Source organism: Ranitomeya imitator, chromosome 6 (assembly GCF_032444005.1).
Source record: "Ranitomeya imitator isolate aRanImi1 chromosome 6, aRanImi1.pri, whole genome shotgun sequence".
Lineage (NCBI taxonomy): Eukaryota > Metazoa > Chordata > Amphibia > Anura > Dendrobatidae > Ranitomeya > Ranitomeya imitator.
In genome coordinates, this window is record NC_091287.1 from 13800322 (window position 1) to 13822369 (window position 22048).

Here is a 22048-nt window from a genome sequence, read left to right on the forward strand (position 1 = left end):
TGTCGTTTGGATGCAGGGGGCATTTATTTATTTTGGGGGGGGGGGGGCACCCTGTTGTGTCTATATCCGCTGTGCATTGTGTATTTTGGGGGCGCTGCTCGGCTGATACCGCTGCATTCGCGTGTTTATGTGCCGGGATTGTGGGCCATGCACGGAGATACGATGGAGCTGGGTGCTAATTGTGCCCCCCGGACGTAATCCAGTGTGGGGGGGGTGACCTACATCTCTGCCTGTGTCTGCAGAGCGAGCAGCCGGGGAGAGAAAAGAACAAAAATAACATTTCTAGAGAATGGCTGCCGAGCAGGGGGGACCGCCAGAATCGCAGGGTGCAGCGCATGACGGCTCTTAGATGTAGTTCTGATCGGCAGCCTTATTGGTCGGGTTTATTGGCTCAGGAAGCAAGAATACGGCTATGTGCACACGTTGCCCCTGCGGATTTCTATAATGGAATGGGTACAAAAACGCTGCAGATTCACAAAAACGAAGGGACATGCTGCTTCTTTTAAACCGCAGCGGATTTTCCGCAAAGTGCACAGCATTATTTTTTCTCATTGATTTCCATTGTACTGTAAATCAATTGTGGATCTGCAGCGTTTCTGCGGATCCGCAGAGAATCCGCAACGTGCGCACGTAGCCTAACTCCCAGCATAGTGGGGACTGAAGCGCCCCAGATGGACGCCCACTGGTCTGAGTTTGGGGGTTCCAGGTCCATGAACAGCATTGTCACCAATGATGAGCATTATTATTGGGGTGACATCTGCACGTCATCGTGTGTGCGAGGGGGGCGCCTCACTATGGGGGGCCATGTCTATAACAGTAGTGATGGCAGAGCAGAGCGGTCATCCTGGGGCCTGTAGTGCCGGCCACACTGCTCATAATGAAGCCCATGGCTAATACATGAAGGTCATGGTGGCCGTACCCCGCTGCTGGGTGATGGACGAGCCAGCGGAGAGGGTAACAAGCTGCTGCAGAACCTCGGGCCGCCTGATCTCCCCCAAGAGCAAAAATGGGGCATGTTCCCTCCAACATCTGCAGTCAGGACACCCACACATTAGGTGGTCTGCTGGCCCCTGCAGCTTCTCCACTCTCCCCTGATGAGTATGAGCCATCGCGGCGTCCCCCTATAACCTCCCTATAACCAGCATTGCCCACCGGTGCTCCGGCCACTGGAGAGCGCCTGTCGCTACTGACATCACAGGCACTTGATCTCCTGTACAGCAGACTGCTTCCCCAGACTGCACAGATGTGTATAATCTGCTGTGCAGAAGACTGCATCTCCATGCTGCACAGACCTGTATTATCTGCTGTACAGTAGACTGCATCTCCATTCTGTATAAACTCTTATCTGCTGTACAGTAGACTGCATCTCCATGCTGCACAGACCTGTATTATCTGCTGTACAGTAGACTGCCTCTCCATGCTGCACAGACCTGTATTATCTGCTGTACAGTAGACTGCATCTTCATGCTGCACAGACCTGTATTATCTGCTGTACAGTAGACTGCATCTCTATATTGCACAGGCATGTATTATCTGCTGTACAGTAGACTGCATCTCCATGCTGCACAGACCTGTATTATCTGCTGTACAGTAGACTGCATCTCCATTCTGTATAAACTCTTATCTGCTGTACAGTAGACTGCATCTCCATTCTGTATAAACTCTTATCTGCTGTACAGTAGACTGCATCTCCATGCTGCACAGACCTGTATTATCTGCTGTACAGTAGACTGCCTCTCCATGCTGCACAGACCTGTATTATCTGCTGTACAGTAGACTGCATCTTCATGCTGCACAGACCTGTATTATCTGCTGTACAGTAGACTGCATCTCTATATTGCACAGGCATGTATTATCTGCTGTACAGTAGACTGCATCTCCATGCTGCACAGACCTGTATTATCTGCTGTACAGTAGACTGCATCTCCATTCTGTATAAACTCTTATCTGCTGTACAGTAGACTGCATCTCCATTCTGTATAAACTCTTATCTGCTGTACAGTAGACTGCATCTCCATGCTGCACAGACCTGTATTATCTGCTGTACAGTAGACTGCCTCTCCATGCTGCACAGACCTGTATTATCTGCTGTACAGTAGACTGCATCTTCATGCTGCACAGACCTGTATTATCTGCTGTACAGTAGACTGCATCTCTATATTGCACAGGCATGTATTATCTGCTGTACAGTAGACTGCATCTCCATGCTGCACAGACCTGTATTATCTGCTGTACAGTAGACTGCATCTCCATTCTGTATAAACTCTTATCTGCTGTACAGTAGACTGCATCTCCATTCTGTATAAACTCTTATCTGCTGTACAGTAGACTGCATCTCCATGCTGCACAGACCTGTATTATCTGCTGTACAGTAGACTGCCTCTCCATGCTGCACAGACCTGTATTATCTGCTGTACAGTAGACTGCATCTTCATGCTGCACAGACCTGTATTATCTGCTGTACAGTAGACTGCATCTCTATATTGCACAGCCATGTATTATCTGCTGTACAGTAGACTGCATCTCCATGCTGCACAGACCTGTATTATCTGCTGTACAGTAGACTGCATCTCCATTCTGTATAAACTCTTATCTGCTGTACAGTAGACTGCATCTCCATGCTGCACAGACCTGTATTATCTGCTGTACAGTAGACTGCATCTCCATTCTGTATAAACTCTTATCTGCTGTACAGTAGACTGCATCTCCATGCTGCACAGACCTGTATTATCTGCTGTACAGTAGACTGCCTCTCCATGCTGCACAGACCTGTATTATCTGCTGTACAGTAGACTGCATCTTCATGCTGCACAGACCTGTATTATCTGCTGTACAGTAGACTGCATCTCTATATTGCACAGCCATGTATTATCTGCTGTACAGTAGACTGCATCTCCATGCTGCACAGACCTGTATTATCTGCTGTACAGTAGACTGCATCTCCATGCTGCACAGACCTGTATTATCTGCTGTACAGTAGACTGCATTTCCATGCTGCACAGACCTGTATTATCTGCTGTACAGTAGACTGCATCTCCATTCTGTATAAACTCTTATCTGCTGTACAGTAGACTGCATCTCCATGCTGCACAGACCTGTATTATCTGCTGTACAGTAGACTGCATCTCCATGCTGCACAGACCTGTATTATCTGCTGTACAGTAGACTGCATCTCCATGCTGCACAGACCTGTATTATCTGCTGTACAGTAGACTGCATCTCCATGCTGCACAGACCTGTATTATCTGCTGTACAGTAGACTGCATCTCCATGCTGCACAGACCTGTATTATCTGCTGTACAGTAGACTGCATCTCTATATTGCACAGCCATGTATTATCTGCTATACAGTAGACTGCATCTCCATGCTGCACAGACCTGTATTATCTGCTGTACAGTAGACTGCATCTCTATATTGCACAGCCATGTATTATCTGCTGTACAGTAGACTGCATTTCCATGCTGCACAGACCTGTATTATCTGCTGTACAGTAGACTGCATCTCCATTCTGTATAAACTATTATCTGCTGTACAGTAGACTGCATCTCCATGCTGCACAGACCTGTATTATCTGCTGTACAGTAGACTGCATCTCCATGCTGCACAGGCCTGTATTATCTGCTGTACAGTAGACTGCATCTCCGTGCTGCACAGACCTGTATTATCTGCTGTACAGTAGACTGCATCTCTATATTGCACAGCCATGTATTATCTGCTGTACAGTAGACTGCATCTCCATGCTGCACAGACCTGTATTATCTGCTGTACAGTAGACTGCATTTCCATGCTGCACAGACCTGTATTATCTGCTGTACAGTAGACTGCATCTCCATTCTGTATAAACTATTATCTGCTGTACAGTAGACTGCATCTCCATGCTGCACAGACCTGTATTATCTGCTGTACAGTAGACTGCATCTCCATGCTGCACAGACCTGTATTATCTGCTGTACAGTAGACTGCATCTCCATGCTGCACAGACCTGTATTATCTGCTGTACAGTAGACTGCATCTCTATATTGCACAGCCATGTATTATCTGCTGTACAGTAGACTGCATCTCCATGCTGCACAGACCTGTATTATCTGCTGTACAGTAGACTGCATCTCTATATTGCACAGCCACGTATTATCTGCTGTACAGTAGACTGCATTTCCATGCTGCACAGACCTGTATTATCTGCTGTACAGTAGACTGCATCTCCATTCTGTATAAACTATTATCTGCTGTACAGTAGACTGCATCTCCATGCTGCACAGACCTGTATTATCTGCTGTACAGTAGACTGCATCTCCATGCTGCACAGACCTGTATTATCTGCTGTACAGTAGACTGCATCTCCGTGCTGCACAGACCTGTATTATCTGCTGTACAGTAGACTGCATCTCTATATTGCACAGCCATGTATTATCTGCTGTACAGTAGACTGCATCTCCATGCTGCACAGACCTGTATTATCTGCTGTACAGTAGACTGCATCTCCATGCTGTAAAAACTATTATCTGCTGTACGGTAGACTGCATCTCCATGCTGCACAGACCTGTATTATCTACTGTACAGTAGACTGCATCTTCATGCAACACATATTTGTAGTCTTTTACAGTAGACTGCCTCTTTATGCTGTACAGACTTGTATTATCTGCAGTACAGTTAAATGAATGTTTTTTTGCACAGACTTATATCTTCTGTAAAGTATCCTGCATCTTTCTGCTGCAGACTTGGGCTACCTGCTGTGCAGTAAACATGTTGCACTGACTTGTATTATTTGCTGCACAGACCTGTATTATCTGCGGTAAATATGGACTGCATCTCTGCGTTGCTTAGACCTGTATTACCTGCTGTATAGTACAAAGTCTTTCTGTACTTAACAGACATGCACTATCTGCTGTACAGTAGACTGCATCTCTATACTGCACAGCCATGTATTATCTGCTGCACACTAGACTGCATCTCTATACTGCACAACCATGCATTATCTGCTGTACAGTAGACTGCAACTCTGTACTGCACAAACGTGTATTATCTGGTGTACAGTAGACTGCATCTCTCTACTGCACAGCCATGTATTATCTGCTGTACAGTAGACTGCATCTCTCTACTGCACAGCCATGTATTATCTGCTGTACAGTAGACTGCATCTCTCTACTGCACAGCCATGTATTATCTGCTGTACAGTAGACTGCATCTCTCTACTGCACAGCCATGTATTATCTGCTGTACAGTAGACTGCAACTCTGTACTGCACAGACGTGTATTATCTGCTGTACAGTAGACTGCATCTCTATACTGCACAGATGCGTATTTATCTGCTGTACAGTAGACTGCATCTCTATACTGCACAGATGTGTATTATCTGCTGTACAGTAGACTGCATCTCTATACTGCACAGCCATGTATTATCTGCTGCACACTAGACTGCATCTCTATACTGCACAACCATGCATTATCTGCTGTACAGTAGACTGCATCTCTATACTGCACAGCCATGTATTATCTGCTGCACAGTAGACTGCATCTCTATACTGCACAGACATGTATTATCTGCTGTACAGTAGACTGCAACTCTGTACTGCACAGACGTGTATTATCTGCTGTACAGTAGACTGCATCTCTATACTGCACAGATGTGTATTATCTGCTGTACAGTAGACTGCATCTCTATACTGCACAGATGTATATTATCTGCTGTACAGTAGACTGCATCTCTATACTGCACAGATGTGTATTTTCTGCTGTACAGTAGACTGAGTCTCTGTTCTGCACAGACTTGCATTCTCTGCTGTACAGTAAACTGCTTCTCTGTACTGCATTGACATCTATTTTCTGCTGTACAGTACACTGCAGCTCTGCTCTGCACAGACATGTATCATTTGCTGCACAGTAGACTGACTCTCCATGCAGAACACCTGTGTTATCTGCTGTATAGTAGATTTGATTACATCTCTGTACTGCACAGACTTGTAACATTTGCTGCAGAGTAGACTGACTCTACATTTTGAACATACTTTTTGCTGTGAAATAAGGAAGCAACTTAAACTTTAAAAAACTTGAAAATCTGTGCCCCCTCTGCGGCCGGCTCTGCCCCTCTATTTAATAACTAAGGGGCTTCAATATCGGGATAAACTCCGGGCAGCTCTGGGGTCAAATGAGATTGGCTAAAAATTAAGAGTTTATTTATTTTATTATATTGAGGCCAAAATATAAAATATTGCAGATGTTTGTCCTGGGGATGGTGACCGGCAGCGACCTGATCAGCTCCACTGCAGTGTATGAGAATGAGCTGCAATACCACACACAGCCTGAGGACAGGTGGGGCGCTGTTTCCAGAAGAAAGCAGCCATGTTGTTCCAATCCGGAGCAGCTTTTATTATTTGTTGGGCGACAGTTTATCATTCTTGGGTCGGGTATTGATCATCAGATGATTGATGTCCCCGAGTTCTCCTGTCTGTGGCAATGAATCCGCTGCGTCCTCTCTGCCCAGTGATACTGTGGATAGAATAGAAATGCTGCAATGTGAATGGTGCTGGATAGCTGCCCTATACCGTGGCGGTGAACTGTACATATTAGAGGCGGTGACCATATTTCATGTCTCGGTGAGTGTGCTGCATGAATTCTGTGTTTGAAGATTTTTCCTGCAATTTGTAAATTATTTTATTTATAAGGGAACAGAAAAAAAATGTGAACAAAGTCGGTTCTGGCGGTTTTCTTTGCGTTTCTATGGACGACGCGCGTTTTGTTTGTAGACTTTTTTCTATGTGCGGACACTGGAAATGATTGTTTTCTTCGTGACTGGAGGAGCACGAGCCTCGCCGCGGCTTCAGAAATTGCAAAAAGGAAAAGTAGAAGCCTCCTTCCGCTCTGCGGGCCCTCGCCGGGGTCAGGAGCGGGGCCCTCGCCGGGGTCAGGAGCGGGGCCCTCGCCGGGGTCAGGAGCGGGGCCCACGCCGGGGTCAGGAGCGGGGCCCTCGCCGGGGTCAGGAGCGGGGCCCTCGCCGGGGTCAGGAGCGGGACCCTCGCCGGGGTCAGGAGCGGGGCCCTCGCCGAGGTCAGGAGCGGGGCCCTCGCCGGGGTCAGGAGCTGGGCTCTCGCCGGGGTCAGGAGCGGGGCCCTCGCCGGGGTCAGGAGCGGGGCCCTCGCCGGGGTCAGGAGCTGGGCTCTCGCCGGGGTCAGGAGCGGGGCCCATGCCGGGGTCAGGAGCGGGGTCCCTCGCCGGGGTCAGGAGCGGGGCCCTCGCCGGGGTCAGGAGCGGGGCTCTCGCCGGGGTCAGGAGCGGGGTCCCTCGCCGGGGTCAGGAGCGGGGCTCTCGCCGGGGTCAGGAGCGGGGCCCTCGCCGGGGTCAGGAGCGGGGCCCTCGCCGGGGTCAGGAGCGGAGCCCGGGGCTCTCAATGCTTCACCTCAGGAAGTACCGTGAAGACACAATATGGCCGTCCGTGTATGACGTGTACATGTCAGGATGGGGCTGGAGGCAGAGGAAGGTGGTTGCGACAATTATTGAGAAGGGAGAAATAATATGGATTCTGGTAGGTTTGTCTCGTCTGTGCAGGATGTGTGGTTGCTGGATCGAGGCTGGTACTGCGGGCAATGTGGGCACTGTCAGGGCAGGGGCTCTCACCCTCCTACTGATGGGACAGTGACACTTTTCAATAAAATAAAATGATACAAATGGATTTCTGTTCTGTCCTCTTTACTTCACATTACATGAAGGGTTTGAAAATTATTCTTCAATCCACAGCAACATCTAGAAATCAGATGACAAAGCTGAAAATGTGTTACAATGTATCTGCTAAGCAATCTGCAGATCTTATCATGGATCTCTGTATACAGGAAGCTCCCCCTAGTGGTGGCTGCAGACAGGATCTTATCATGTATCTCTGTATACAGGGAGCTCCCCCTAGTGGTGGCTGCAGACAGGATTTTATCATGTATCTCTGTATACAGGAAGCTCCCCCTAGTGGTGGCTGCAGACAGGATCTTATCGTGTATCTCTGTATACAGGGAGCTCCCCCTAGTGGTGGCTGCAGACAGAATCTTATCATGTATCTCTGTATACAGGGAGCTCCACCTAGTGGTGGCTGCAGACAGGATCTTATCATGTATCTCTGTATACAGGGAGCTCCCCCTAGTGGTGGCTGCAGACAGAATCTTATCATGTATCTCTGTATACAGGGAGCTCCCCCTAGTGGTGACTGCAGACAGGATCTTATCATGTATCTCTGTATACAGGGAGCTCCCCCTAGTGGTGACTGCAGGCAGGATCTTATCATGTATCTCTGTATACAGGGAGCTCCCCCTAGTGGTGACTGCAGACAGAATCGTATCATGTATCTCTGTATACAGGGAGCTCCCCCTAGTGGTGGCTGCAGACAGGATCTTATCATGTATCTCTGTATACAGGGAGCTCCCCCTAGTGGAGGCTGCAGGCAGGATCTTATCATGTATCTCTGTATACAGGGAGCTCCCCCTAGTGGAGGCTGCAGACAGGATCTTATCATGTATCTCTGTATACAGGGAGCTCCCTCTAGTGGTGACTGCAGGCAGGATCTTATCATGTATCTCTGTATACAGGGAGCTCCCCCTAGTGGTGGCTGCAGACAGGATCTTATCATGTATCTCTGTATACAGGGAGCTCCCCCTAGTGGTGACTGCAGACAGGATCTTATCATGTATCTCTGTATACAGGGAGCTCCCCCTAGTGGTGACTGCAGGCAGGATCTTATCATGTATCTCTGTATACAGGGAGCTCCCCCTAGTGGTGACTGCAGACAGAATCGTATCATGTATCTCTGTATACAGGGAGCTCCCCCTAGTGGTGGCTGCAGACAGGATCTTATCATGTATCTCTGTATACAGGGAGCTCCCCCTAGTGGTGACTGCAGGCAGGATCTTACCATGTATCTCAGTATACAGGGGGCTCCCCCTAGTGGTGACTGCAGGCAGGATCTTATCATGTATCTCTGTATACAGGGAGCTCCCCCTAGTGGTGGCTGCAGACAGGATCTTATCATGTATCTCTGTATACAGGGAGCTCCCCCTAGTGGAGGCTGCAGGCAGGATCTTATCATGTATCTCTGTATACAGGGAGCTCCCCCTAGTGGAGGCTGCAGACAGGATCTTATCATGTATCTCTGTATACAGGGAGCTCCCCCTAGTGGTGACTGCAGACAGGATCTTATCATGTATCTCTGTATACAGGGAGCTCCCCCTAGTGGTGACTGCAGGCAGGATCTTATCATGTATCTCTGTATACAGGGAGCTCCTTCTAGTGGTGGCTGCAGACAGAATCTTATCATGTATCTCTGTATACAGGGAGCTCCTTCTAGTGGTGGCTGCGGACAGAATCTTATCATGTATCTCTGTATACAGGGAGCTCCCCCTAGTGGTGGCTGTAGACAGGATCTTATCATGTATCTCTGTATACAGGGAGCTCCCCCTAGTGGTGACTGCAGACAGGATCTTATCATGTATCTCTGTATACAGGGAGTTCCCCCTAGCGGTGGCTGCAGACAGGATCTTATCATGTATCTCTGTATACAGGGAGCTCCCCCTAGTGGTGACTGCAGACAGGATCTTATCATGTATCTCTGTATACAAGGAGTTCCCCCTAGCGGTGGCTGCAGACAGGATCTTATCATGTATCTCTGTATACAGGGAGCTCCCCCTAGTGGTGACTGCAGACAGGATCTTATCATGTATCTCTGTATACAGGGAGCTCCCCCTAGTGGTGACTGCAGACAGGATCTTATCATGTATCTCTGTATACAGGGAGCTCCCCCTAGTGGTGGCTGCAGACAGGATCTTATCATGTATCTCTGTATGCAGGGAGCTCCCCCTAGTGGTGACTGCAGACAGGATCTTATCATGTATCTCTGTATACAGGGAGCTCCCCCTAGTGGTGACTGCAGGCAGGATCTTATCATGTATCTCTGTATACAGGGAGCTCCCCCTAGTGGTGGCTGCAGACAGTATCTTATCATGTATCTCTGTATACAGGGAGCTCCCCCTAGTGGAGGCTGCAGGCAGGATCTTATCATGTATCTCTGTATACAGGGAGCTCCCCCTAGTGGTGACTGCAGACAGGATATTATCATGTATCTCTGTATACAGAGAGCTCCTCCTAGTGGTGGCTGCAGACAGGATCTTATCATGTATCTCTATATACAGGGAGCTCCCCCTAGTGGTGGCTGCAGACAGGATCTTATCATGTATCTCTGTATACAGGGAGCTTCTCCTAGTGGTGGCTGCAGACAGGATCTTATCATGTATCTCTGTATACAGGGAGCGCTCCCCCTAGTGGTGACTGCACACTGGATCTTATCATGTATCTCTGTATACAGGGAGCTCCCCCTAGTGGTGGCTGCAGACAGGATCTTATCATGTATCTCTGTATACAGGGAGCTCCCCCTAGCGGTGGCTGCAGACAGGATCTTATCATGTATCTCTGTATACAGGGAGCGCTCCCCCTAGTGGTGACTGCACACTGGATCTTATCATGTATCTCTGTATACAGGGAGCTCCCCCTAGTGGCGGCTGCACACTGGATCTTATCATGTATCTCTGTATACAGGGAGCTCCCCCTAGTGGTGGCTGCACACTGGATCTTATCATGTATCTCTGTATACAGGGAGCTCCCCCTAGTGGTGACTGCACACTGGATCTTATCATGTATCTCTGTATACAGGGAGCTCCCCCTAGTGGTGGCTGCACACTGGATCTTATCATGTATCTCTGTATACAGGGAGCTCCCCCTAGTGGTGACTGCAGACAGGATCTTATCATGTATCTCTGTATACAGGGAGCTCCTCCTAGTGGTGACTGCAGACAGAATCTTATCATGTATCCCTGTGTGCAGGGAGCTCCCCCTAGTGGTGACAGCAGACAGGATCTTATCATGTATCTCTATATACAGGGAGCTCCCCCTAGTGGTGGCTGCAGACAGGATCTTATCATGTATCTGTGTATACAGGGAGCTCCCCCTAGTGGTGACTGCAGACAGGATCTTATCATGTATCTCTGTATACACGGAGCTCCCCGTAGTGGTGGCTGCAGACAGGATCTTATCATGTACAGTACAGACCAAAAGTTTGGACACACCTTCTCATTTAAAGATTTTTCTGTATTTTCATGACTATGAAAATTGTATATTCACACCGAAGGCATCAGAACTATGAATTAATACATGTGGAATTATATACTTAACAAAAAAGTGTGAAAGAACTGAAATTATGTCTTATATTCTAGGTTCTTCAAAGTAGCCACCTTTGCTTTGATGACTGCTTTACACACTCTTGGCATTCTCTTGATGAGCTTCAAGAGGTAGTCACTGGGAATGGTTTTCCAACAATCTTGAAGGAGTTCCCAGAGATGCTTAGCACTTGTTGGCCTTTTGCCTTCACTCTGCATCCAGCTCACCCCAAACCATCTCGATTGGGTTCAGGTCTGGTGACTGTGGAGGCCAGGTCATCTGGTGTAGCCCATCACTCTCCTTCTTGGTCATATAGTCCTTACACAGCCTGGAGGTGAGATTGGGGTCATTGTCCTGTTGAAAAATAAATGATGGTCCAACTAAACGCAAACCGGATGGAATAGCATGCCGCTGCAAGATGCTGTGGTAGCCATGCTGGTTCAGTATGTCTTCAATTTTGAATAAATCCCCAATAATGTCCCCAGCAAAGCCCCCTCCCCCCACCATCACACCTCCTCCTCCATGCTTCACGGTAGGAACCAGGCATGTAGAGTCCATCCGTTCACCTTTTCTTCATCGCACAAAGACACGGTGGTTGGAACCAAAGATCTCAAATTTGGACTCATCAGACCAAAGCACAGATTTCCACTGGTCTAATGTCCATTCCTTGTGTTCTTTAGCCCAAACAAGTCTCTTCTGCTTGTTGCCTGTCCTTAGCAGTGGTTTCCTAGCAGCTATTTTACCATGAAGGCCTGCTGCACAAAGTCTCCTCTTAACAGTTGTTGTAGAGCTGTGTCTGCTGCTAGAACTCTGTGTGGCATTGACCTGGTCTCTAATCTGAGCTGCTGTTAGCCTGCGATTTCTGAGGCTGGTGACTCGGATAAACTTATCCTTAGAAGCAGAGGTGACTCTTGGTCTTCCTTTCCTGGGGCGGTCCTCATGTGAGCCAGTTTCTTTTTAGCGTTTGATGGTTTTTGCCATTGCACTTGGGGACACTTTCAAAGTTTTCCCAATTTTTCAGACTGACTGACCTTCATTTCTTAAAGTAATGATGGCCACTCGTTTTTCTTTACTTAGCTGCTTTTTTCTTGCCATAATACAAATTCTAACAGTCTATTCAGTAGGACTATCAGCTGTGTATCCACCAGACTTCTGCACAACACAACTGATGGTCCCAACCCCATTTATAAGGCAAGAAATCCCACTTATTAAACCTAATAGGGCACACCTATGAAGTGAAAACTATTCCCGGTGACTACCTCTTGAAGCTCAAGAGAATGCCAAGAGTGTGGAAAGCAGCCATCAAAGCAAAAGGTGGCTACTTTGAAGAAGCCTTGAATATAAGACATAATTTCAGTTGTTTCACACTTTTTAGTTAAGTATATAACTCCACGTGTTAATTCATAGTTTTGATGTTTTCAGTGTGAATGTACAATTTTCATAGTCATGAAAATACAGAAAAATCTTTAAATGAGAAGGTGTGTCCAAACTTTTGGGATGTACTGTAACTCTGTATATAGTGAACCCCCCTATATAGTGGCTATGTACCACCCACTAGTGGTGGCAGCAGACAGGATCTTGCTGATAACGTGAACCCCCCTATATAGTGGCTATGTACCACCCACTAGTGGTGGCAGCAGACAGGATCTTGCTGATAACGTGCTGCATTCACCTTTCCTTCAACTTTGACCACATTTCCTGTGCCTTTGTAGCTCACACCCCCAGAACATCAGCGATCCACCTCCATGCTTTACAGTAGGAATGGTGTTCCTTTCATCATGGGCCTTGTTGACCTTTCTACAAATATAAAGTTTATGGTTGTGGCCAAAAAGTTCAATTTTGGTCTCATCACTCCAAATTACCTTGTTCCAGAAGTTTTCAGGCTTGTCTCTGTGCTGTTTTGCGTATTGTAGGTGAGATACTTTGTGGCATTTGTGCAGTAATGTCTTTCTTCTGACGACTCGACCATGCAGCCCATTTTTCTTCAAGTGCCTCCTTATTGTGCATCTTGAAACAGCCACACTGCTAGTTTTCAGAGAGTCCCATATTTCAGCTGATGTTATTTGTGGGTTTTTTTTTGCACCCCGAACAGTTTTTCTGGCAGTTGTGGGCGACATTTTTGTTGGTCTACCTGACTATGGTTTTGTTTTTACAGGGCCCCTGATTTTCCACTTGTTAATCACATTGTGAACACTGCTGACTGGCGTTATCAATTCCTTGGATATCTTTTTGTATCCCTTTCCTGTTTTATACAGTTAGTAACATAGTAAAATAGTAACATAGTAAGGCCGAAAAAAGACATTTGTCCATCCAGTTCAGCCTATATTCCATCATAATAAATCCCCAGATCTACGTCCTTCTACAGAACCTAATATTTGTATGATACAATATTGTTCTGCTCCAGGAAGACATCCAGGCCTCTCTTGAACCCCTCGACTGAGTTCGCCATCACCACCTCCTCAGGCAAGCAATTCCAGATTCTCACTGCCCTAACAGTAAAGAATCCTCTTCTATGTTGGTGGAAAAACCTTCTCTCCTCCAGACGCAAAGAATGCCCCCTTGTGCCCGTCACCTTCCTTGGTATAAACAGATCCTCAGCGAGATATTTGTATTGTCCCCTTATATACTTATACATGGTTATTAGATCGCCCCTCAGTCGTCTTTTTTCTAGACTAAATAATCCTAATTTCGCTAATCTATCTGGGTATTGTAGTTCTCCCATCCCCTTTATTAATTTTGTTGCCCTCCTTTGTACTCTCTCTAGTTCCATTATATCCTTCCTGAGCACCGGTGCCCAAAACTGGACACAGTACTCCATGTGCGGTCTAACTAGGGATTTGTACAGAGGCAGTATAATGCTCTCATCATGTGTATCCAGACCTCTTTTAATGCACCCCATGATCCTGTTTGCCTTGGCAGCTGCTGCCTGGCACTGGCTGCTCCAGGTAAGTTTATCATTAACTAGGATCCCCAAGTCCTTCTCCCTGTCAGATTTACCCAGTGGTTTCCCATTCAGTGTGTAATGGTGATATTGATTCCCTCTTCCCATGTGTATAATCTTACATTTATCATTGTTAAACCTCATCTGCCACCTTTCAGCCCAAGTTTCCAACTTATCCAGATCCATCTGTAGCAGAATACTATCTTCTCTTGTATTAACTGCTTTACATAGTTTTGTATCATCTGCAAATATCGATATTTTACTGTGTAAACCTTCTACCAGATCATTAATGAATATGTTGAAGAGAACAGGTCCCAATACTGACCCCTGCGGTACCCCACTGGTCACAGCGACCCAGTTAGAGACTATACCATTTATAACCACCCTCTGCTTTCTATCACTAAGCCAGTTACTAACCCATTTACACACATTTTCCCCCAGACCAAGCATTCTCATTTTGTGTACCAACCTCTTGTGCGGCACGGTATCAAACGCTTTGGAAAAATCGAGATATACCACGTCCAATGACTCACCGTGGTCCAGCCTATAGCTTACCTCTTCAGTTCAGTTCAACTACCTTTTCCCGTAGATCCGTTGACAATTCTTTTGCTTTCCCTATGACTCACAATCCAGTAACGTCAGTGGCTGGATGAAAGATGCAAGAGTCTGTCTGGATCCCAGAAACTCACTCAGCTTTTATGCACACACTGATTACAAGCAAACAGGTCACAGGTGAGGATGTTACCTTTAGTAGCCATTCATACCCATTTGTGTCAACTTCTGTGCATGTTATCAGGACAAAATGACCAGGGGTAAGTGAGCTTTTGATAAGGGTCATTTGGATGTTTTGGGTTGTCATTATGAGTTAATAAGAGAAAACACAGTAGTGTGACAATAAATGGCTTCACCCAACCACTAACCATGAGTGGAGAAAAAGTGTTGGTGTTATCATTAATATTCTCTGGAAAAAAAAAGCCAAGAAAGCAAAAATTCTGCCGGGGTATGTAAACTTTTGAGCACAACTATACCAGTGCAGGGCTCTCAGCCTGGAGTACAGAAAAGATTTGTGCTGGGAGCTGAGGAATATTTACACTGGATACAAATGTATTAAACCTTCAGCTTTGAGGAGTAGAATGACAGGTTTTCAGTGTGACGATTTGTTACAATGTGTCAGGCTGCACAACTCTTGCCCTTCTAGCCCTGATTTAGGAGGACGGGTCATGCTGCTGTGCAGAATTGTGTGGGTAGGATTATGCCCCCAATACCCAATCCTTGGCATCTCATCCATTGTGACTCAGGCAGCGCGGGGACCTCTGTGATGGCCGGGTCTCGGCTGCGGCAGAAGATCGATCCTGGTCCGGCTTCCACCATCATAACAATCGTAAATCTCAGGTACAACACTGATCCACTGTTTTATGGGGCCACTGTGACTATCATTAAGGGGAGTTGTGCCTATAATGGGAGCACTGACCATTATGGGACCTTATGGCAATCATTGTGGGGGTACTTTGAGAATGCAGGGTCGAAATCGGAGTTTTATTCAGTGTTTTATCTTACCCCCTCAGACCCTACATAAGGGATCATACAAAGTGTCCTGTTATTTCACATAGTCATAGAATGAGGGAATGATAGAGGGGACTATTGAGCGGCTCTACGACGGCGGCCTTTACCTGCGGGGTCTTTAGGACCAATGTATGCAGTGACTATGGGAGTAACATGGGGCGGCCAGAGAGCAGAGACGCTCTGTGAATGCTGCTCTGGGGATGCGGATGGGTGACCAACGTTGGATGCAACTTTCTGTTTAGTTATGAAAGGAACTGCAGCTCCGAGGCACAAACTGCAGCTCCAATGGGCGACATTCGGAGCGGAGTGACAGGACCGGCGCCTCCACAAGGGCTTGGAAGGTTTATTATTTGGCAACTTCAGAAGATATTTTGACGTTAAATTCTCAGCGTTTCTTCTGTTGTGGGATCAGATCCCCGGCCAGCGCAGCACCAAACCCATGCGGCCCTTGCGGAACTCTGGCTTTTCTATGTCGGCTCTCATCTCCACGGAGATCGGTCGCTGTCTGCCGCGGTCGGTCACCTGGATGAGGTTGGAGACTTTCACTGAGAATTCCTGATGTCTCCTGTGGGAAGAAGACAGACATGGCGGTCACTACAGGAGAACCGAGCTGTCCTACTCCAGTCACACCCAAAGCAGCGGCACATTTCTTCAGACTGATATCCTTGATGTAACAGCCACAATGTTCCCCATAATAGCAGCCATAGAAGCGCCACATTGTTCAGCCTCTATGCCCACTGGTGCCCCCATAAAGCCCCTGTAATTGCCAGTCACAGCGCCTTCATGATGGCCGTAAAGACTCCCAACGGTAAGCCAGAGTGCCCCTCTTATAGCACTGGAGCCCCTGAAATTGTCAGTCACAGTACTATAACCACAGCCATAAAGCTTCCCTGAATGTCAATCACAGGCCCCCACAAGAGTTACAGAGCCTCCTCAATTCTCAAAATCCCCACAATGATAGCCATGGAGCCCCATAATTGCCGTAGTGCCCCCACAATGATAGCCATGGAGCCCCCATAATTGCCTTAGTGGCCCCACAATTATAGCCATGGAGCCCCATAATTGCCATAATGCCCCCACAATGATAGCCATGGAGCCCCATAATTGCCGTAGTACGCCCACAATGATAGCCATGGACTCCCCATAATTGCCTTAGTGTCCCCACAATGATAGCCATGGAGCCCCCATAATTGCCATAATGCCCCTACAATGATAGCCATGGAGCCCCCATAATTGCCTTAGTGTCCCCACAATGATAGCCATGGAGCCCCCATAATTGCATTAGTGTCCCCACAATGATAGCCATGGACTCCCCATAATTGCCTTAGTGTCCCCACAATGATAGCCATGGAGCCCCATAATTGCCGTAGTGGCCCCACAATTATAGCCATGGAGCCCCATAATTGCCATAATGCCCCCACAATGATAGCCATGGAGCCCCATAATTGCCGTAGTACGCCCACAATGATAGCCATGGACTCCCCATAATTGCCTTAGTGTCCCCACAATGATAGCCATGGAGCCCCGATAATTGCCTTAGTGTCCCCACAATGATAGCCATGGAGCCCCCCATAATTGCATTAGTGTCCCCACAATGATAGCCATGGACTCCCCATAATTGCCTTAGTGTCCCCACAATGATAGCCATGGAGCCCCATAATTGCCGTAGTGGCCCCACAATTATAGCCATGGAGCCCCATAATTGCCATAATGCCCCCACAATGATAGCCATGGAGCCCCATAATTGCCGTAGTACGCCCACAATGATAGCCATGGACTCCCCATAATTGCCTTAGTGTCCCCACAATGATAGCCATGGAGCCCCGATAATTGCCTTAGTGTCCCCACAATGATAGCCATGGAGCCCCCATAATTGCCTTAGTGTCCCCACAATGATAGCCATGGAGCCCCATAATTGCCTTAGTGTCCCCACAATGATAGCCATGGAGCCCCATAATTGCCTTAGTGTCCCCACAATGATAGCCATGGAGCCCCCATAATTGCATTAGTGCCCCCTCAATGATAGCCATGGAGTCCCCATAATTGCCATAGTGCCCCCACAATGATAGCCATGGGGCCCCCATAATTGCATTAGTGCCCCCACAATGATAGCCATGGAGCCCCATAATTGCATTAGTGCTCCCACAATGATAGCCATGGAGCCCCCATAATTGCCTTAGTGCCCCCACAATGATAGCCATGGAGCCCCATAATTGCATTAGTGCTCCCACAATGATAGCCATGGAGCCCCCATAATTGCCTTAGTGCCCCCACAATGATAGCCATGGAGCCCCCATAATTGCATTAGTGCCCCCACAATGATAGCCATGGAGCCCCATAATTGCCGTAGTACGCCCACAATGATAGCCATGGAGCCCCCATAATTGCATTAGTGCCCCCTCAATGATAGCCATGGAGCCCCCATAATTGCCATAGTGCCCCCACAATGATAGCCATGGAGCCTCCATAATTGCATTAGTGCCCCCACAATGATAGCCATGGAGCCCCATAATTGCCGTAGTACGCCCACAATGATAGCCATGGAGTCCCATAATTGCCGTAATGCCCCCACAATGATAGCCATGGAGCCCCATAATAGCCATAGTGCCCCCACAATGATAGCCATGGAGCCCCGATAATTGCCGTAGTGCCCCCACAATGATAGCCATGGAGCCCCCATAATTGCCGTAGTACGCCCACAATGATAACCATGGAGCCCCCATAATTGCATTAGTGCCCCCACAATGATAGCCATGGAGTCCCCATAATTGCTTAAGTGCCCCCACAATGATAGCCATGGCGCGCCCTTAATTGCCGTAGTGCCCCCACAATGATAGCCATGGAGCCCCAATAATTGCCGTAGTGCCCCCACAATGATAGCCATGGAGCCCCCATAATTGTCATAGTGCCCCCACAATGATAGCCATGGAGCCCCGATAATTGCCTTAGTGCCCCCACAATGATAGCCATGGAGCCCCGATAATTGCCGTAGTGCCCCCACAATGATAGCCATGGAGCCCCCATAATTGTCATAGTGCCCCCACAATGATAGCCTTGGAGCCCCGATAATTGCCTTAGTGCCCCCACAATGATAGCCATGGAGCCCCCTTAATTGCCTTAGTGCCCCCACAATGATAGCCATGGAGCCCCCTTAATTGTCATAGTGCCCCCACAATGATAGCCATGGAGCCCCATAATTGCCGTAGTGCCCCCACAATGATAGCCATGGAGCCCCCATAATTGCCGTAGTACGCCCACAATGATAACCATGGAGCCCCCATAATTGCCGTAATGCCCCCACAATGATAGCCATGGAGCCCCATAATTGCCATAGTGCCCCCACAATGATAGCCATGGAGCTACCATAATTGCATTAGTGCCCCCACAATGATAGCCATGGAGTCCCCATAATTGCTTAAGTGCCCCCACATTGATAGCCATGGAGCGCCCTTAATTGCCGTAGTGCCCCCACAATGATAGCCATGGAGCCCCAATAATTGCCGTAGTGCCCCCACAATGATAGCCATGGAGCCCCCATAATTGTCATAGTGCCCCCACAATGATAGCCATGGAGCCCCGATAATTGCCTTAGTGCCCCCACAATGATAGCCATGGAGCCCCGATAATTGCCGTAGTGCCCCCACAGTGATAGCCATGGAGCCCCCATAATTGTCATAGTGCCCCCACAATGATAGCCATGGAGCCCCGATAATTGCCTTAGTGCCCCCACAATGATAGCCATGGAGCCCCCTTAATTACCTTAGTGCCCCCACAATGATAGCCATGGAGCCCCCTTAATTGTCATAGTGCCCCCACAATGATAGCCATGGAGCCCCCATAATTGCCTTAGTGCCCCCACAATGATAGCCATGGAGCCCCGATAATTGTCATAGTGCCCCCACAATGATAGCCATGGAGCCCCGATAATTGCCTTAGTGCCCCCACAATGATAGCCATGGAGCCCCAATAATTGCCGTAGTGCCCCCACAATGATAGCCATGGAGCCCCGATAATTGCCTTAGTGCCCCCACAATGATAGCCATGGAGCCCCCATAATTGCCGTAGTACGCCCACAATGATAACCATGGAGCCCCCATAATTGCCGTAATGCCCCCACAATGATAGCCATGGAGCCCCATAATTGCCATAGTGCCCCCACAATGATAGCCATGGAGCTACCATAATTGCATTAGTGCCCCCACAATGATAGCCATGGAGTCCCCATAATTGCTTAAGTGCCCCCACATTGATAGCCATGGAGCGCCCTTAATTGCCGTAGTGCCCCCACAATGATAGCCATGGAGCCCCAATAATTGCCTTAGTGCCCCCACAATGATAGCCATGAAGCCCCCATAATTGCCTTAGTGCCCCCACAATGATAGCCATGGAGCCCCAATAATTGCCGTAGTGCCCCCACAATGATAGCCATGGAGCCCCCATAATTGTCATAGTGCCCCCACAATGATAGCCATGGAGCCCCCTTAATTGCCGTAGTGCCCCCACAATGATAGCCATGGAGCCCCCTTAATTGCCTTAGTGCCCCCACAATGATAGCCATGGAGCCCCCTTAATTGTCATAGTGCCCCCACAATGATAGCCATGGAGCCCCCATAATGATAGCCATGGAGCCCCGATAATTGCCTTAGTGCCCCCGCAATGATAGCCATGGAGCCCCGATAATTGCCTTAGTGCCCCCACAATGATAGCCATGGAGCCCATACTATAAGAGCCCCTCTGTCCGCAGTCACTTGGATGGAGCTGGGGCCCCTGCTGCTCCGCACATGGAGTCCCCTTATTACTGCCGGACTATTCACCTGCCGAGCATCACTGGACGCCCTGACCAATGACCCTGAGGTTAGAGGGCACATGGGACCCCTGCTGCCCATCTGTCCGGCCCCTCTGACCCAGCAGAGCGGTGACTGATGGCAGTGCTGTCCTGTCCCCTCCTTGGAATATGACTGTTAGCAGGGGTTCAGCTGAGCCCTGGGGTCACTGTGATTGTCTGGGGTGGTCCGATACATCGGGAATGTTAATGCGAGTGGAGGGTCTGTCTGATCGGCCCACAATGCCCACTGGTTGCCATAAATCACAGCATTAACCCTTAACTCATCCTGACCAGTGTCACAAGGGCTCATTGTTATATAGGGAGCTGTAGAAAGGATGAGCCGGCCATCCCAGGACTGGGGGCTTCTGACCCCACATCCTGTGCCCCTCCGCACATGGTGCAGATAGTGATCTGTGGACCACTAATGGGAAGCATGAGGGGGACAGACACAGGCCTGTGTGACGGCCGGGGCCACCGCCGGCTAATTGACTGTAATTGATTGCATTAGAGAATATTCTATTTATAACAACCTGCCGCTCACAGGGGACGCCGGCGACCACGAGCAGAACCAGAAAGACAGCGGTGGTACAGACGGAGCGCGAGTCTGGGCACGGAGGAGACCCCAATAATCCAGGAGTAATCCCACCGTCTGCGCTGTTCTAACAAACCTCTGTGCTTCAGTTCCTTCCATCTCTCTCTTGCTGTGAGAGTTATTAGAGTTTGGTCGCATGCAGAGCGACCTACGGGTGCGTGCCCACGGTCAGTAATCGCTGCGGGTTGGACGCTGCGGACTTGTGCAGCGTCCAGATGTTACAGTATAGTGGATGGGATGTCAAGGAATCCTGTGCCTGCTATGTGCACCGATGCCGGCGGCTCTCCCGCGGAGACGGACATGCGGCGCGTCTCTCCAGACCTATTCCTGGACACGGTGATTCTGCGCAGTTCAGTGATCACATGCGGATTCACCTGCGTTCAATCGACTGCAGCACTTTGGACGCAGCGACATGGGCTGCCACCTCCGGATCGTGGGTCTAATATTTCTGACAACAGAGGGTTTGCTACAATGTGTTAGTCTAGGCCAGTGTTTCCCAAACCCCAGTCCTCACAGCCCCCAACAGGTCATGATTTCAGGATTCCCATAGTGTTGTACAGGGGACAGAAATCCTTGATGATGGTGCATCACCTGCGCAAAACTAAGGAAGTCCAGAAAGCGCGATGTGTTGGGGCCGCGAGGACTGAAGATTGGTCTAGGGTCTGCTCTGACTTCCACAGCTTGGACGTCCGGCTCATTCATGTTGGTGCAGGAAAAACATATATCTTTATACCATATTAGACAGGAGACATATTATTACAATTTCAGAGTCCTCAGTGGTTGATACCTTTCGAGAATCTGCTTCCCGTCACTCGTCTTATCGCATTATTCCTGTGTATAAATGTGTGATTCTTCAGATTTTGTATTATTCTCTGATGAAGAGACCGGAGAAGTATCAAAAGCGGCAATTTGTCACCATCTTTTCAGTTCGCCATAAAAAGGTATC

General features: G+C 48.4%; 1 protein-coding gene across 1 annotated transcript in view; it reads right to left on the reverse strand.

The window, feature by feature from the left end:
* Positions 1–16013: 16013 nt before the first annotated feature.
* The window catches only part of LOC138641634 (unconventional myosin-Ig-like), a 259855-nt gene continuing 253820 nt past the window's right edge, over positions 16014–22048 (reverse strand). The window contains exon 22 of the mRNA XM_069729172.1: positions 16014–16250. Within this exon, the coding sequence (XP_069585273.1) occupies positions 16094–16250 (157 nt within the window). The 3' untranslated portion in view covers positions 16014–16093. The remainder of the gene's footprint in view (positions 16251–22048) is intronic.